The sequence below is a fragment of the Oncorhynchus mykiss genome, chromosome 11, assembly GCF_057628025.1.
Source record: "Oncorhynchus mykiss isolate SJ-2025 chromosome 11, ASM5762802v1, whole genome shotgun sequence".
Taxonomy (NCBI): domain Eukaryota; kingdom Metazoa; phylum Chordata; class Actinopteri; order Salmoniformes; family Salmonidae; genus Oncorhynchus; species Oncorhynchus mykiss.
In genome coordinates this window covers 906,464-924,359 of record NC_143032.1, presented here as the reverse complement: position 1 = coordinate 924,359, position 17,896 = coordinate 906,464, and the positions used below count along the sequence as shown (strand labels likewise).

The following is a 17,896-nucleotide window of genomic DNA, read 5'->3' as shown; positions in this document are numbered from 1 at the left end:
CCCTCCTAAACGTCCCTAAATAGGTTACCCACCACAATGATAACATGGGACAGAGGGACAGCTCGGGACAGAGGTAACTCGGGACAGATGGGTAGCTCAGCACTGAGAGGAAGCTCAGCACTGAGAAGAAGCTCAGCACTGAGAAGAAGCTCAGCACTGAGAAGAAGGTCAGCACTGAGAAGAAGCTCAGGCAGGTAGTAGAAACTACCAGAACCTGGCTGGCTGGCGGTTTCAGCAGATCCTGGTCGACTAGCAGATCTGGAAGAATCTGGTCGACTGGCGGATCTGGGAGAATCTGGTCGACTGGCGGATCTGGGAGAATCTGGTCGACTGGCGGATCTGGGAGAATCTGGTCGACTGGCGGATCTGGGAGAATCTGGTCGACTGGCGGATCTGGGAGAATCTGGTCGACTGGCGGATCTGGGAGAATCTGGTCGACTGGCGGATCTGGGAGAATCTGGTCGACTGGCGGATCTGGGAGAATCTGGTCGACTGGCGGATCTGGGAGAATCTGGTCGACTGGCGGATCTGAGAGAGTCTGGACGACTGGCAGATCTGAGAGAGTCTGGACGACTGGCAGATCTGGAAGAGTCTGGACGACTGGCAGATCTGGAAGAGTCTGGACGACTGGCAGATCTGGAAGAGTCTGGACGACGGGCAGATCTGGAAGAGTCTGGTCGACTGGCAGATCTGGAAGAGTCTGGTCGACTGGCAGATCTGGAAGAGTCTGGTCGACTGGCAGATCTGGAAGAGTCTGGTCGACTGGCAGCTCTGGCTGCTCCATGCTGACTGGCTGCTCCATGATGACTGGCAGCTCTGGCTGCTCCATGCTGACTGGCTGCTCCATGCTGACTGGCAGCTCTGGCTGCTCCATGCTGACTGGCTGCTCCATGCTGACTGGCAGCTCTGGCTGCTCCATGCTGACTGGCTGCTCTGGCTGCTCCATGCTGACTGGCTGCTCCATGCTGACTGGCGGCCCTGGCTGCTCCATGCTGACTGGCGGCCCTGGCTGCTCCATGCTGACTGGCGGCCCTGGCTGCTCCATACTGACTGGCGGCCCTGGCTGCTCCATGCAGACTGGCAGCTCTGGCGGCTCCTTGCAGACTGGCAGCTCTGGCGGCTCCTTGCAGACTGGCAGCTCTGGCGGCTCCTTGCAGACTGGCAGCTCTGGCGGCTCCTTGCAGACTGGCAGCTCTGGCGGCTCCTTGCAGACAGGCAGCTTTGGCGGCATCCTGCAGACAGGCAGCTCCTTGCAGACTGGCAGCTCCTTGCAGACTGGCAGCTCTATGCAGACTGGCAGCTCCTTGCTAACTGGCAGCTCTATGCTAACTGGCAGCTCTATGCTAACTGGCAGCTCTATGCTAACTGGCAGCTCTATGCTAACTGGCAGCTCTATGCTAACTGGCAGCTCTATGCTAACTGGCAGCTCTATGCTAACTGGCAGCTCTTTGCTAACTGGCAGCTCTTTGCAAACTGGCAGTTCTGAACAGGCGGGAGACTCCGGCAGCGCTGTAGAGAAGGAAGGCTCTAACAGCGCTAAACAGGCGGGAGACTCCGACAGCGCTGGAGAGGAGGAGGGCTCCGACAGCGCTGGACAGGCGAGGCGCACTGTAGGCCTGATGCGTGGTGCTGGCACTGGTGGTACTGGGCCGAGGACACGCACAGGAAGCCTGGTGCGGGGAGCTGCTACCGGAGGGCTGGGGTGTGGAGGTGGTACTGGAAAAACCGGACCGTGCAGGCGCACTGGAGCTCTTGAGCACGAGCCTGCCCAACCTTATCTGGTTGAATGCTCACGGTTGCCCTGCCAGTGCGGCGAGGTGGAATAGCCCGCACTGGGCTATGCAGGCGAACCGGAGACACCGAGCGCAAAGCTGGTGCCATGTAAGCCGGCCCAAGGAGACGCACTGGGGACCAGCTGCGTAGAGCCGGCTTCATGGCATTAGGCTCGACGCTCAATCTAGCCCGGCCGACACGCGGAGCTGGAATATACCGCACCGGGCTATGCACCCGCACTGGAGACACCGTGCGCACCACTGCATAACACGGTGCCTGTCCGGTCTCTCTAGCCCCCCGGTAAGCACAGGGAGTCTGCCCAGGTCTCCTACCTGGCGTAGCCATACTCCCTGTTAGCCCCCCCCCCAATAAATTTTTGGGGCTGCCTCTCAGGCTTCCATCCGCTACGTCGTGCTGCCTCCTCATATCTGCGCCTCTCAGCTTTCGCCGCCTCCAGTTCTTCTTTGGGGCGCCGATATTCTCCTGGCTGAGCCCAGGGTCCTCTTCCTTCTAATTCGTCCTCCCATGTCCATACCTCCTCTTTGGGCTGCTCCTGTTGCCTCTTCTCCTGCTGCACCTTTGGGCGGCTACACTCCCCTGGTTTAGCCCAGGGTCCTCTCCCGTCGAGGATTTCCTCCCATGTCCAGAAATCCTTATTACGCGTCTCCTCGCGCTGCTCCTGCCTGTTGACACGCTGCGTGGTCCTTTTGTGGTGGGTGATTCTGTAACGGTTTTCTTTATGTGAAGGAGAGTCGGACCAAAATGCAGCGTGTAGATTGCAATCCATGTTTTAATGAACAAACGTAAAACACGAATCAATGCAAACACTACAAAATAAAGACCGTGAATGAACGTAACGAAAACCTAAACAGCCTATCTGGTGAAAAACACATAGACAGGAACAATCACCCACAAACACACAGTGAAACCCAGGCTACCTAAATATGGTTCCCAATCAGAGACAATGACGAACACCTGCCTCTGACTGAGAACCATATCAGGCTGAACATAGAAATAGACAAACAAGACATGAAACATAGAATACCCACTCAGATCACACCCTGACCAATCAAAAACATAGAAAATACAAAGTAAACTATGGTCAGGGCGTGACAAGTATATACAATCTGTAGTATATACCTTCTGTAGTATTTACAATCTGTAGTATTTACCTTCTGTAGTATATACAATCTGTAGTATATACAATCTGTAGTATATACCTTCTGTAGTATTTACAATCTGTAGTATTTACCTTCTGTAGTATATACAATCTGTAGTATATACAATCTGTAGTATATACTGTCTGTAGTATAGACCTTCTGTAGTATATACAATCTGTAGTATATACAATCTGTAGTATATACCTTCTGTAGTATATACAATCTGTAGTATATACCTTCTTTAGTATATACAATCTGTAGTATATACAATCTGTAGTATTTACCTTCTGTAGTATATACAATCTGTAGTATAGACAATCTGTAGTATATACCTTCTGTAGTATATACAATCTGTAGTATATACAATCTGTAGTATTTACCTTCTGTAGTATTTACAATCTGTAGTATATACCTTCTGTAGTATATACCTTATGTAGTATATACCTTATTTAGTATATACAATCTGCAGTATATACAATCTGTAGTATTTACCTTCTGTAGTATATACAATCTGTAGTATATACAATCTGTAGTATATACCTTCTGTAGTATATACAATCTGTAGTATATACAATCTGCAGTATTTACCTTCTGTAGTATTTACAATCTGTAGTATATACCTTCTGTAGTATATACCTTATGTAGTATATACAATCTGTAGTATATACAATCTGTAGTATTTACCTTCTGTAGTATATACAATCCGTAGTATATACAATCTGTAGTATATACAATCTGTAGTATTTACCTTCTGTAGTATTTACAATCTTTAGTATATACCTTCTGTAGTATATACCTTCTGTAGTATTTACCTTCTGTAGTATTTACCTTCTGTAGTATATAGAATCTGTAGTATATACAATCTGTAGTATATACCTTCTGTAGTATATACAATCTGTAGTATATACAATCTGTAGTATATACAATCTGTAGTATATACCTTCTGTAGTATATACAATCTGTAGTATATACAATCTGTAGTATATACCTTCTGTAGTATTTACAATCTGTAGTATTTACCTTCTGTAGTATATACAATCTGTAGTATATACAATCTGTAGTATATACCTTCTGTAGTATTTACAATCTGTAGTATATACCTTCTGTATTATTTACAATCTGTAGTATATACCTTCTGTAGTATATACCTTCTGTAGTATATACAATCTGTAGTATATACAATCTGTAGTATATACCTTCTGTAGTATATACAATCTGTAGTATTTACCTTCTGTAGTATATACCTTATGTAGTATATATAATCTGTAGTATTTGAATTAGACTACTGTTTTCATTTTCTCCAGAGATCAACAGAAGTTAATTTATGACATTCTGAAACGCAGCCTGTGTTTTTTTCATTTTCTTTTACTATTAATAAATAAACATGAGTGTATTTTAACCAGTGGGTTCTGCGTAGCAGACACTGTGATAGTGTGAGAATAAAGATACACCCTTATGCAGGAAACAAACAAAAATGATTTATCATCTTGTCAACACGGCCCTGTTAACACACTGTCAGCAGCAGTAGTATCTAGTATCTTATTTAGATGCTGGTCATCTAGCAGAGACAGACACAGCCTGAATATCTCTGACACATATTTACGCCACAGCTGTAAAGTTAAGGTACAGAACGTATCATACAATCTAGACAACACACGTTACTTTGACACTCTTCTTCATCACAGTTGACATGAAATCAAAGCTATCAGAACAAACCCTTTCATCGTGGAATATCTTTTCACAGACAAATAGAACTTTAGCAAAGACATTGCACACAAGTTGACACTCCGTCAAGTTAATGACCACCACAATTCTAAATATATAGAGAGAGTAGAAGTGGAGGTCTACAATCCGTTTCACCCCTGTCCATGTAATCTTATGCATTATGGTCTATAGGGCCAAACTGATCCTGAATCAGAACTCCAGACTCTATTTGATGGGTGAGTTCAGTATCTCCTGGTAGTCCTGCCGTACAGCCCGGCTGACCCTATACAGCTTCACTCCCGTTAGAGTAAACACACTGGCCATGATGACCAGCCCCCCGATGACGTCGTAGATGGAGGGGACCATGCGCAGCACCATGAGCTGAAGCAACATGGCCACCACTATCTCCAGGTGCTGCACGGTGCTCACCAGGGCGGGGTGGAACTTGTTGAGGGCGTAGTAGACCCCCAGGAACGCCACGGTGGAACAGATACAGATCCCCGTGAGGTAGCCCCACGTCTCCCCATCCAGGGGGATGATCGGCTCCTGCATAACGAACATGGTGGAGGCGCCCCACACCGTGCCCGTCCAGCCGAACGTGAACAGGGCTGTCCACATGCTGACACGCTCCTTGATGGCCCGGTAGACGATCATGGACAGGGCTCCGGTGAGGCCGGCCATCACCGTCATGGTGTAGCCGAACGCCTCCTTCCAGAAGGTGAGGCGAGACTTCTCCTCGTCGGCCACATTGGGGATCATGACGAGACACAGGCCGAACACGCTGCCCACCACCGTCACCACGTCCGTGTAGCCCAGCCTCTCGTCTAACAACAGGAAGGCCATCACGCCGCTGAACACCGTGGTGGTTGCGCGCCACATGATGGTACCGTTGCTGGGCGGCACGATGGCGAAGGCGGTGTAGGCGCAGGTGATGGAGATGACGTTGCAGACACCATAGAAGAAGAGCCGGAGGCGGTACCCCTTCGGGCCGAAGGGTTCCTCCTGGTTATAAAACACCACTGTGATGGACAGGACCTGGATCACAGACCGGATGAAGATCAGCTCCAGGGACGGCACTTTGGAGCGGTCTGCCGCCAGCCGTGTGATCAGAGCAACGCAGCCGTGAGCAACCGCTGCCCCGAACAACGCCATCCAGGTGACCCGGGACGCCAGGACGTTGGCCTCCCCGAAGCTAGCCAGCTGCCCCCCGACCCCCTTGTCCCGGCTCTGGGGCTCCACCCCTCCCCATAACGTCCTGGGGGTCTCCATGGTCTTCCTACTACTGTCTGTCACCAGTCTCTTAGCAGGGCTGGCCTTCGCAAACGAATCAAAGTCCTCAAAGGACGGAGCATCGTCGTAACCCTCGTCTCCAGGCTGGGGGAAGTGGGTGGCGTATTTCACTGTGACGGAATTGGGGTGGATCTTCACCCTCTTCTTAGATCCTCCATACTGCTGCTGGCCCCCAGACACATCCATGTTCCTTCAGCAGATCAGAGCACACTGGAGAAGGACAGAGGTCAGAGTTAAACATGACTACATTACTGACTGGAGGGAATATACTGACTGGTGGTAATATACTGGTAGTAATATACTGGTAGTAATATACTGACTGGTAGTAATATACTGGTAGTAATATACTGGTAGTAATATACTGACTGGTGGTAATATACTGGTGGTAATATACTGGTAGTAATATACTGACTGGTAGTAATATACTGGTAGTAATATACTGGCAGTAATATACTGGTAGTAATATACTGACTGGTAGTAATATACTGGTGGTAATATACTGGTGGTAATATACTGGTGGTAATATACTGACTGGTGGTAATATACTGGTAGTAATATACTGGTAGTAATATACTGACTGGTAGTAATATACTGGTAGTAATATACTGGTAGTAATATACTGGTAGTAATATACTGGTAGTAATATACTGACTGGTGGTAATATACTGACTGGTGGTAATATACTGACTGGGGGTAATATACTGACTGGGGATAATATACTGGTGGTAATATACTGACTGGTAGTAATATACTGACTGGTGGTAATATACTGGTGGTAATATACTGACTGGTGGTAATATACTGACTGGGGATAATATACTGGTAGTAATATACTGACTGGTGGTAATATACTGAATGGGGATAATATACTGGTGGTAATATACTGACTGGTGGTAATATACTGATGGTAATATACTGAATGGGGATAATATACTGGTGGTAATATACTGACTGGTGGTAATATACTGGTAGTAATATACTGACTGGTGGTAATATACTGACTGGTGTTAATATACTGACTGGTGGTAATATACTGGTGGTAATATACTGGTGGTAATATATTGGTGGTAATATACTGGTAGTAATATACTGACTGGTAGTAATATACTGGTAGTAATATACTGGCAGTAATATACTGATAGTAATATACTGACTGGTAGTAATATACTGGTGGTAATATACTGGTGGTAATATACTGGTGGGAATATACTGACTGGTGGTAATATACTGGAAGTAATATACTGGTAGTAATATACTGACTGGTAGTAATATACTGGTAGTAATATACTGGTAGTAATATACTGACTGGTAGTAATATACTGGTGGTAATATACTGGTGGTAATATACTGGTGGGAATATACTGACTGGTGGTAATATACTGGAAGTAATATACTGGTAGTAATATACTGACTGGTAGTAATATACTGGTAGTAATATACTGGTAGTAATATACTGGTGGTAATATACTGGTAGTAATATACTGGTAGTAATATACTGGTGGTAATATACTGACTGGTGGTAATATACTGGTGGTAATATACTGGTGGTAATATACTGGTGGTAATATACTGACTGGTGGTAATATACTGGTGGTAATATACTGGTGGTAATATTTTTATTTTATTTTTATTTCACCTTTATTTAACCAGGTAGGCAAGTTGAGAACAAGTTCTCATTTACAACTGTGACCTGGCCAAGATAAAGCAAAGCAGTTCGACACATACAACGACACAGAGTTACACATGGAGTAAAACAAACATACAGTCAATAATACAGTATAAACAAGTCTATATACGATGTGAGCAAATGAGGTGAGATAAGGGAGGTAAAGGCAAAAAGGCCATGGTGGCAAAGTAAATACAATATAGCAAGTAAAACACTGGAATGGTAGATTTGCAATGGGAGAATGTGCAAAGTAGAAATAAAATATTGGGGTGCAAAGGAGCAAAATAAATAAATAAATGAAATACAGTAGGGAAAGAGGTAGTTGTTTGGCCTAAATTATAGGTGGGCTATGTACAGGTGCAGTAATCTGTGAGCTGCTCTGACAGTTGGTGCTTAAAGCTAGTGAGGGAGATAAGTGTTTCCAGTTTCAGAGATTTTTGTAGTTCGTTTGAATTGAACCCTGTGGCACCCCCATAGAGACTGCCAGAGGTCCGGACAGCAGACCCTCCGATTTGACACACTGAACTCTATCAGAGAAGTAGTTGGTGAACCAGGCGAGGCAATCATTTGAGAAACCAAGGCTGTCGAGTCTGCAGATGAGGATGTGGTGATTGACAGAGTCGAAAGCCTTGGCCAGATCAATGAATACGGCTGCACAGTGATGTTTCTTATCGATGGCGGTTAAGATATCGTTTAGGACCTTGAGCGTGGCTGAGGTGCACCCATGACCAGCTCTGAAACCAGATTGCATAGCAGAGAAGGTATGGTGAGATTCGAAATGGTCGGTAATCTGTTTGTTGACTTGGCTTTCGAAGACCTTAGAAAGGCATGGTAGGATAGATATAGGTCTGTAGCAGTTTGGGTCAAGAGTGTCACCCCCTTTGAAGAGGGGGATGACCGCAGCTGCTTTCCAATCTTTGGGAATCTCAGACTACACGAAAGAGAGGTTGAACAGGCTAGTAATAGGGGTGGCAACAATTTTGGCAGATAATTTTAGAAAGAAAGGGTCCAGATTGTCTAGCCCGGCTGATTTGTAGGGGTCCAGATTTTGCAGCTCATTCAGAACATCAGCTGAGCAGATTTGGGAGAAGGAGAAATGGGGAAGGCTTGGGCGAGTTGTTGTGGGGGGTGCAGTGCTGTTGACCGGGGTAGGAGTAGCCAGGTGGAAAGCATGGCCAGCCGTAGAAAAATGCTTATTGAAATTCTCAATTATGGTGGATTTATCAGTGGTGACAGTGTTTCCTATCTTCAATGCAGTGGGCAGCTGGGAGGAGGTGTTCTTATTCTCCATGGACTTTACAGTGTCCCAGAACTTTTTTGAGTTAGTGTTGCAGGAAGCAAATTTCTGCTTGAAAAAGCTAGCCTTGGCTTTTCTAACTGCCTGTGTATAATGGTTTCTAGCTTCCCTGAACAGCTGCATATCACGGGGGCTGTTCGATGCTAATGCAGAACGCCATAGGATGTTTTTGTGTTGGTTAAGGGCAGTCAGGTCTGGGGAGAACCAAGGGCTATATCTGTTCCTGGTTCTAAATTTCTTGAATGGGGCATGTTTATTTAAGATGGTTAGGAAGGCATTTTTAAAAAATATCCAGGCATCCTCTACTGACGGGATGAGATCAATATCCTTCCAGGATACCCCGGCCAGGTCGATTAGAAAGGCCTGCTCGCTGAAGTGTTTCAGGGAGCGTTTTACAGTGATGAGTGGAGGTCGTTTGACCGCTGACCCATTACGGATGCAGGCAATGAGGCAGTGATCGCTGAGATCTTGGTTGAAAACAGCAGAGGTGTATTTAGAGGGCAAGTTGGTTAGGATGATATCTATGAGGGTGCCCGTGTTTAAGGCTTTGGGGAGGTACCTGGTAGGTTCATTAATAATTTGTGTGAGATTGAGGGCATCAAGTTTAGATTGTAGGATGGCTGGGGTGTTAAGCATGTTCCAGTTTAGGTCGTCTAGCAGCACAAGCTCTGAAGATAGATGGGGGGCAATCAGTTCACATATGGTGTCCAGAGCACAGCTGGGGGCAGAGGGTGGTCTATAGCAGGCGGCAACGGTGAGAGACTTGTTTTTAGAGAGGTGGATTTTTAAAAGTAGAAGTTCAAATTGTTTGGGTACAGACCTGGATAGTAGGACAGAACTCTGCAGGCTATCTTTGCAGTAGATTGCAACACCGCCCCCTTTGGCAGTTCTAACTTGTCTGAAAATGTTATAGTTTGGGATGAAAATGTCATAATTTTTGGTGGTCTTCCTAAGCCAGGATTCAGACACAGCTAGAACATCCGGATTGGCAGAGTGTGCTAAAGCAGTGAATAGAACAAACTTAGGGAGGAGGCTTCTAATGTTAACATGCATGAAACCAAGGCTATTACGGTTACAGAAGTCGTCAAAAGAGAGCGCCTGGGGAATAGGAGTGGAGCTAGGCACTGCAGGGCCTGGATTCACCTCTACATCGCCAGAGGAACAGAGTAGGAGTAGAATAAGGGTGCGGCTAAAAGCAATAAGAATTGGTCGTTTAGAACGTCTGGAACAGAGAGTAAAAGGAGGTTTCTGGGGGTGATAAAATAGCATCAAGGTATAATGTACAGACAAAGGTATGGTAGGATGTGAATACAGTGGAGGTAAACCTAGGTATTGAGTGATGAAGAGAGAGATATTGTCTCTAGAAACATAATTGAAACCAGGAGATGTCATTGCATGTGTGGGTGGTGGAACTAATAGGTTGGATAAGGTATAATGAGCAGGACTAGAGGCTCTACAGTGAAATAAGCCAATAAACACTAACCAGAACAGCAATGGACAAGGCATATTGACATTAAGGAGAGGCATGCTCAGTCGAGTGATCAAAAAGGTCCAGTGAGTGGAGAGGTTGGTTGGGGGTCACGGCGATTTAGACAGCTAAATCTGTAGCAAGCTAGCACAGGAGCAAGCTAGCATAGGATGGAGGTCTGTTATTAGCCAACTCTTGTGTTCCGTCAGTAGATTAGTGGGTTTCCGTGTGGTAGAGGGGATTAATCCAAATCACACAACAACAACAAAAATAAAAACAATAGATATAGTTATAGAGGCCCAAGAAGAAAAATAAATGAATAAATAAAAATAAAATAAAAATTGGTAGTAATATACTGACTGGTGGTAATATACTGGTGGTAATATACTGGTGGTAATATACTGACTGGTGGTAATATACTGGTAGTACTATACTGGTGGTAATATACTGGTGGTAATATACTGACTGGTGGTAATATACTGGTAGTAATATACTGGTGGTAATATACTGGTGGTAATATACTGGTAGTAATATACTGGTGGTAATATACTGGTGGTAATATACTGGTGGTAATATACTGACTGGTGGTAATATACTGGTAGTAATATACTGGTGGTAATATACTGGTGGTAATATACTGACTGGTGGTAATATACTGACTGGTGGTAATATACTGGTGGCAATATACTGGTGGTAATATACTGACTGGTGGTAATATACTGGTAGTAATATACTGGTGGTAATATACTGGTGGTAATATACTGACTGGTGGTAATATACTGGTGGTAATATACTGGTGGTAATATACTGGTAGTAATATACTGACTGGTGGTAATATACTGGTAGTAATATACTGACTGGTGGTAATATACTGGTGGTAATATACTGGTAGTAATATACTGGTGGTAATATACTGACTGGTGGTAATATACTGGTAGTAATATACTGGTGGTAATATACTGGTGGTAATATACTGACTGGTGGTAATATACTGGTGGTAATATACTGGTGGTAATATACTGGTAGTAATATACTGACTGGTGGTAATATACTGGTAGTAATATACTGACTGGTGGTAATATACTGGTGGTAATATACTGGTAGTAATATACTGGTGGTAATATACTGACTGGTGGTAATATACTGGTGGTAATATACTGACTGGTAGTAATATACTGACTGGTAGTAATATACTGGTAGTAATATACTGACTGGTAATATACTGACTGGTGGTAATATACTGACTGGTGGTAATATACTGGTAGTAATATACTGACTGGTGGTAATATACTGGTGGCAATATACTAGTGGTAATATACTGGTGGTAATATACTGACTGGTGGTAATATACTGGTGGTAATATAATGGTGGTAATATACTGGTGGTAATATACTGGTGGTAATATACTGTTTCTTGAGTGATATCAAATAATGTATCTGATATGTTAAAAACATGATTGTTTATGGAACAATTCACAAGAATGTGAATTAAAATGTTTTTTTTAAATCTAAAATGTGAATATATTGTGCGGTCTTGGAGAGGAACAGCAAAGGGAGAAATACCATAGAAAGACAGAGGTCTTCCCACTGATGAAACACTTACATAATTCATAACTCACTGCCTCAGTGATCTCCTTTTCCGTCCCTGTCTTTCTCTCCCCGTCTCCTTTGCATTCCCCCCACCCTCTCTCTCTCCTTCTCTCTCTGTATCTCTCTCTCTCTCTCACACACACACACACTTCTCCCCTCCCCTCCTCTCTCACCTTCTCTTTCTCTTGTGTGGTCTCATGTCTATTTCCTATATATCCAGGCAGTGCTAGCTCAGCTGAGGCACAGAGAGAGGGATAATGTAATGAAGCAGGCTGTGATGATGCTATAGGGGAGGGGGGACTCTTCTCTCTACCCTCCATATTGGACCAGAGACATAATTACACAGTTAAATGAGTCACATGATGTTTCCCTATTAGCTGCTTGACTGAGCGCCCAAAAAGATGCCACCCCTAGGGAGGGAATGACAGCTCGATGCATGCTGCCGTGCACTAGCCTGCCGTGCACTAGCCTAGCCTACTAATAATAACTACACAGAAAACAGAGAGGGAATGGGGCTGGAGAGTACAACTGATATTCAAATGTTCTACTATCTAATGATAAGAAACATTTCTAGATGTCTTGTAAGAATCGAAATACATTGTGTTTAGTACAACAAAACACAGAAGACCTATCCTTGGTCTTATAATACATCATATACTAACTGGAATTATGAATCCTCTCCTTGTGGGATGCTCAGTTCCATCCACCCCCATACTGCAGACGGAGGATCTTAATTTGATCACTCTATTGTTGCTGAGAATTTTCTTGTGCAGTAGGAAATCCAAGCGTGTAGTGTATTTGAGGTTTAAATAGGCTTCTAAAGTTTGTGATTCTAATTTTAAATTTTACTTGATTTGCACTAACGAAAAAATGTATCAACCCCTACAAAAATGTCCATTAATTATAATCAACATAACAATTTACATTTCCTGTTGCTGTGGGATTATTTTTCTTCGGTAACAAACTGGCTCAAATTAACATCCTACATCTGTAGACATGAAACATCCCAACAACATGAAACCTCCAACAGAGCTCTCAGACCAGTCTCCTGCTCACCTACCCATAACCAGCGGTATTCCTCTAAACCCTGGACATTTGGAAGGTAATGAAACTCAAAATACCCCATGACCAATACCTTCCCCATGACCAATACCTTCCCCATGACCAATACCTTCCCCATGACCAATACCAATACCCATGACCAATACCTTCCCCATGACCAATACTAATACCCATGACCAATACCAATACCCATGACCAATACCAAAACCAATACCTTCCCCATGACCAATACCAATACCAATACCTTCCCCATGACCAATACCCATGACCAATACCTTCCCCATGACCAATACTAATACCCATGACCAATACCAATACCCATGACCAATACCAAAACCAATACCTTCCCCATGACCAATACCTTCCCCATGACCAATACCTTCCCCATGACCAATACCAATACCCATGACCAATACCAATACCCATGACCAATACCAAAACCAATACCTTCCCCATGACCAATACCTTCCCCATGACCAATACCAATACCTTCCCCATGACCAATACCAATACCCATGACCAATACCAATACCCATGACCAATACCAAAACCAATACCTTCCCCATGACCAATACCTTCCCCATGACCAATACCAATACCAATACCTTCCCCATGACCAATACCTTCCCCATGACCAATACCTTCCCCATGACCAATACCATTACCCATGACCAATACCTTCCCCATGACCAATACCATGACCAATACCAATACCCATGACCAATACCAATACCCATGACCAATACCAATACCCATGACCAATACCCATGACCAATACCTTCCCCATGACCAATACCTTCCCCATGACCAATACCAATACCCATGACCAATACCCATACCTTCCCCATGACCAATACCTTCCCCATGACCAATACCAATACCAATACCTTCCCCATGACCAATACCTTCCCCATGACCAATACCTTCCCCATGACCAATACCAATACCCATGACCAATACCTTCCCCATGACCAATACCTTCCCCATGACCAATACCCATGACCAATACCCATGACCAATACCAATACCCATGACCAATACCAATACCCATGACCAATACCCATGACCAATACCTTCCCCATGACCAATACCTTCCCCATGACCAATACCAATACCCATGACCAATACCCATGACCAATACCCATGACCAATACCAATACCCATGACCAATACCAATACCCATGACCAATACCCATGACCAATACCTTCCCCATGACCAATACCAATACCAATACCCATGACCAATACCCATGACCAATACCAATACCCATGACCAATACCAATACCCATGACCAATACCAATACCCATGACCAATACCTTCCCCATGACCAATGCCAATACCCATGAACAATACCAATACCAATACCCATGACCAATACCAATACCTTCCCCAATACCCATGACCAATACCTTCCCCATGACCAATACCTTCCCCATGACCAATACCAATACCCATGACCAATACCCATGACCAATACCAATACCCATGACCAATACCCATGACCAATACCAATACCCATGACCAATACTAATACCCATGACCAATACCAATACCCATGACCAATACCAATACCCATGACCAATACTAATACCCATGACCAATACCAATACCAATAACCATGACCAATACCAATACCCATGACCAATACCAATACCCATGACCAATACCAATACCCATGACCAATACCCATGACCAATACCTTCCCCATGACCAATACCAATACCCATGACCAATACCTTCCCCATGACCAATACCAATACCCGTGACCAATACCAATACCCATGACCAAATGAACATCCATTACGATTTCTAACAGAAATCCGCTTTAGCTGTAAGCTATTTCTCCCGCCCCAAGGTGGTGGTTTCCAGCCCCATGCAGCCCAACTCTTGATAATAATGGATTAACAGCTAGAGAATGAAAAGCCCTCCTTGGCTATACCAAACTGGAAGTCTGGCCAACACTCTGTAATCTCAGTTCCTACCACAAGGGGACAGGGGCAGAGATATGTGCCTTCCTATCTGACAAACCCCCCAACCACATCACCTCTGTCTCTTTTTCTCCCTGTCGCTCTATATCTCTGTCTCTCCCCCTCTGTCTCTATATATCTCTGTCTCTCTCCCTCTGTCTCTCCCCCTCTGTCTCTCCCTCACTCTGTCTCTATATATCTCTGTCTCTCCCTCACTCTGTCTCTATATGTCTCTCTCTCCCTCACTCTGTCTCTATATATCTCTGTCTCTCTCCCTCTGTCTCTATATATCTCTGTCTCTCCCCCTCTGCCTCTATATATCTCTGTCTCTCCCTTACTCTGTCTCTCTCCCTCTGTCTCTATATATCTCTGTATCTCTCCCTCTGTTTCTATATATCTCTGTCTCTCTCCCTCTGTCTCTATATATCTCTGTCTCTCCATCACTCTGTCTCTATATATATCTGTCTCTCCCTCACTCTGTCTCTCTCCCTCTGTCTCTATATATCTCTGTCTCTCTCCCTCTCTCTATACATCTCTGTCTCTCCCTCACTCTGTATCTCTCCCTCTGTCTCTATAGATCTCTGTCTCTCTCCCTCTGTCTCTCTATATCTCTCCCTCTGTCTCTCTATATCTCTGTCTCTCTCCCTCTGTCTCTCAATATCTCTGTCTCTCTATATCTCTGTCTCTCTCCCTCTGTCTCTCTATATCTCTCTCACTCTGCTACCACCACTCTCTCATCTCTGATACATTGCCTTCTGGTCAAACATTCACATATTTGATTATTATAAGTCAAAAATAACTGATTTGCTTTATATTTCAAGTAGCCTATGGCTGTTGAAAAGACTATGTCTGGAAAAGCTTGACTAGTTTAAAAAGGTATTTATTTCATTTAGGTGGAAACCTTCGCAAAACACAATTTGCTCGAGGAAAAAGTGGTATTTTGAGAGGGTAGAATTCATAATTAAATGTAGGAAAAGGGAGAAATCCCAATTTCATCCGGGAGTTCTTGGATAAGTAACGGAACCAACCTCGATTCACAATCAAATAATCTCAGAATAAAGATTTTCCTAATACTATTTTTTTTATTACATTAATATAAACTACACGCATAAAGCGTCAAATGACAGAGTGGCAATACTTTTGATATTTACGCATGCAGACTACTCGTTAACTGTAATTTGTTAACGTTTGACGTCAACGTGTGCCCGTTTCTAACGTTCCGGTTTGTCTGCAACAATATATAAATCTAAAATATGTCAATTTCCTGAGAAAGCCTGTCATTATAACATAATGTAATACTGTTGTGGCAGTATAGAGTAGCCTATCGCCATAGGTCTGGTCAAACAGAACTACATATCCAGTGCACAATTATATTATTCAAAAACGAATAAAATAATATTCTGTAAAAATTTGAAATATCACTTACCCTTTCCCTAAAAGAAGTTCCTATCGACGGAAAAGCACTATTTGCATCCTAACTGACAGAATTCCTTGATTTTTCTTGTTCTGTAAATCTGGAGAACGGTGCTTGCCGTTTCTCCATCTTCCCGTGGAGTGGATGCTGCGCGTCTTTAACAGACAAGTTGTCTGTGTGCGAGACACGAGAAGTTCTCCACTGACGTTAGATGGGCGCGAGTGAAAGAATGGCTGGAACCGATGGAAGAAGGAAGCTACAGCGTCTCTCCCCTCTCAAAACATTACACACCAAGACCACCACTACGAAAAATGTCACAAACTACCATGGGTTGGGGGGATGGAGATGTGTGAGTCCAACCTGGTCTCAGAGCATTTAGTGTTATTCTGCATGTAAATTCCCGATACACTCAATTTATATACATTAGGTTTCATATGGTATGTATGCATTTTTTGTCCATCACCTATGATATTTAACTAGGCAAGTCAGTTAAGAACATTAAGAACAAATTCTTATTTTCAATGACAGCCTTGGAAGAGTGGGTTAACTGCCTTGTCCAGGGGCAGAAGGACAGATGTTTAGCTTGTCAGCTCAGGGATTCGATCTAGCAACCTTTTGGTTACTGGCACAACGCTCTAACCACTAGGATACCTGCAAAATGTACAATATTTAAAAATATATATTTGCAAAGCGTATGATATGTTAAGAATTCTAGCTAGGAGGCTAACGTTAGGTTAAGGTTAAGTTTAGGTTTACGTTTAGTTAAAATTCTTAATGTTAGGTTTTTGGAAAGGGCTAGCTAACATGCTAAGTTGTTGCAAAGTAGCTTAAAAGCTGTGAATTAGCAAAAAGTTGTCCTTAATGAGCGTCAAAGATGCAACCTGTGGGTTGCTAGAAGTTAGCATTATACTTCAACACCCACCCATCCATCCCGACTAACACCCTACTTGAATTTTTTGCCTTTACGTAAGCATACTAAACGTAACATATCATATTAATTTGATTGTCCCGGATGAACTTTTATTATGTTATTTATTATGTTGTGTCTATGAGACCAGGCTGGTGTTTAGGTGTGATCATCACATCATCACATCATCATCACCATAATTTTTTGCGGTGACGTAGTGGCCCCATGAGTGACAGAACACTGAGCCAATCACAGCACAACTAGAGAACATTACCAACCCCTACGCTCCATATTATCCTCTGGTTGCCGTAACCACCACAGAAAGCACTGAGCTAGGCTGAAACACCTGCATTTTGGAGCTGCTTTACTCAAGAAAGCAAGAAATGATTAGAAAACGGATTTGTGACACGTATTAATGCCAATATAACATGCAAAACAGGCAACAACAAAAATATATATACACTGCTCAAAAAAATAAAGGGAACACTTAAACAACACAATGTAACTCCAAGTCAATCACACTTCTGTGAAATCAAACTGTCCACTTAGGAAGCAACACTGATTGACAATAAATTTCACATGCTGTTGTGCAAATGG

General features: G+C 43.7%; 1 protein-coding gene across 1 annotated transcript; it reads right to left on the bottom strand.

Annotated features, from left to right (window-relative positions):
* Positions 1-4,389: 4,389 nt before the first annotated feature.
* slc35g2b (solute carrier family 35 member G2b) lies at positions 4,390-16,775 on the bottom strand. The gene is made up of 2 exons (XM_021620012.3): positions 16,405-16,775; positions 4,390-6,137 (listed from the first exon to the last, which is right to left on the bottom strand). The coding sequence occupies exon 2, from the start codon at positions 6,111-6,113 to the stop codon at positions 4,863-4,865; it is 1,251 nt and encodes a 416-aa protein (XP_021475687.2). The 5' UTR covers positions 6,114-6,137; positions 16,405-16,775; the 3' UTR covers positions 4,390-4,862.
* Between the last annotated feature and the right edge of the window lie 1,121 nt (positions 16,776-17,896).

What these genes read in the sequence shown, in the direction of transcription:
- slc35g2b (XM_021620012.3), bottom strand. Translation starts at nt 6,113, where the DNA reads ATGGATGTGTCTGGGGGCCAGCAGCAGTATGGAGGATCTAAGAAGAGG.